At 47.0% G+C, this 991-nt stretch overlaps 1 protein-coding gene across 1 annotated transcript in view; it reads left to right on the top strand.

The window, feature by feature from the left end:
* Positions 1 to 30: 30 nt before the first annotated feature.
* The window catches only part of CBG24623, a gene marked incomplete at both ends in the record, with an annotated part of 3329 nt that continues 2368 nt past the window's right edge, over positions 31 to 991 (top strand). Inside the window, one exon of the mRNA XM_045240856.1 lies at positions 31 to 991. This exon is cut by the window's right edge and continues 1514 nt beyond it. Within this exon, the coding sequence (XP_045091378.1) occupies positions 31 to 991 (961 nt within the window).

Here is a 991-nt window from a genome sequence, read left to right as displayed (position 1 = left end):
CCACTTCTTGAACCAGTTGAGGAACCAGTAATGGAACCGAAAGAACCGGAACTGACCCAGGAAGAGATTGACCACATTGCTTGGATCGAGAAGATTGCTGAACAGTCTTCATTCGAACAAATGACTGCACCACCGACACGTCCACCTGTACCAATCAGGATACCAACAGTTGATGAACCAAACATCGTCACTGAAGCTCATGAGGATGAAGACAGATCCAGTGCCACGTCAGGAGCAGACTTCCAGCAATCATTCGATCATGAAGTCACTTACGATCGATCATCACCACTTCTTGAACCAGTTGAGGAACCAGTAATGGAACCGAAAGAACCGCAACTGCCCCAGGAAGATATTGACCACATTGCTTGGATCCAGAAGATTGCTCAACAGTCTTCATTCGAACAAATGACTGCACCACCGACTCGTCCACCTGTACCAATCAGGATACCAACAGTTGATGAACCAAACATCGTCACTGAAGCTCATGAGGATGAAGACAGATCCAGTGCCACGTCAGGAGCAGACTTCCAGCAATCATTCGATCATGAAGTCACTTACGAACGATCATCACCACTTCTTGAACCAGTTGAGGAACCAGTAATGGAACCGAAAGAACCGGAACTGACTCAGGAAGAGATTGACCTCATTGCTTGGATCGAGAAGATTGCTGAACAGTCTTCATTCGAACAAATGACTGCACCACCGACACGTCCACCTGTACCAATCAGAATGGCAGCACTTGATGAACCAGTGATTGTCACTGAAGCTCATGAGGATGAAGACAGATCCAGTGCCACGTCAGGAGCAGACTTCCAGCAATCATTCGATCATGAAGTCACTTACGAACGATCATCACCACTTCTTGAACCAGTTGAGGAACCAGTAATGGAACCGAAAGAACCGGAACTGACTCAGGAAGAGATTGACCATATTGCTTGGATCGAGAAGATTGCTGAACAGTCTTCATTCGAACAATCGGCTGCACCACCGA

The sequence above is a fragment of the Caenorhabditis briggsae genome, assembly GCF_000004555.2.
Source record: "Caenorhabditis briggsae AF16 supercontig from assembly CB4, cb25.NA_198, whole genome shotgun sequence".
In the NCBI taxonomy this organism is placed as follows: Eukaryota; Metazoa; Nematoda; class Chromadorea; order Rhabditida; family Rhabditidae; genus Caenorhabditis; species Caenorhabditis briggsae.
This window is presented reverse-complemented; position numbering and strand designations above follow the sequence as displayed.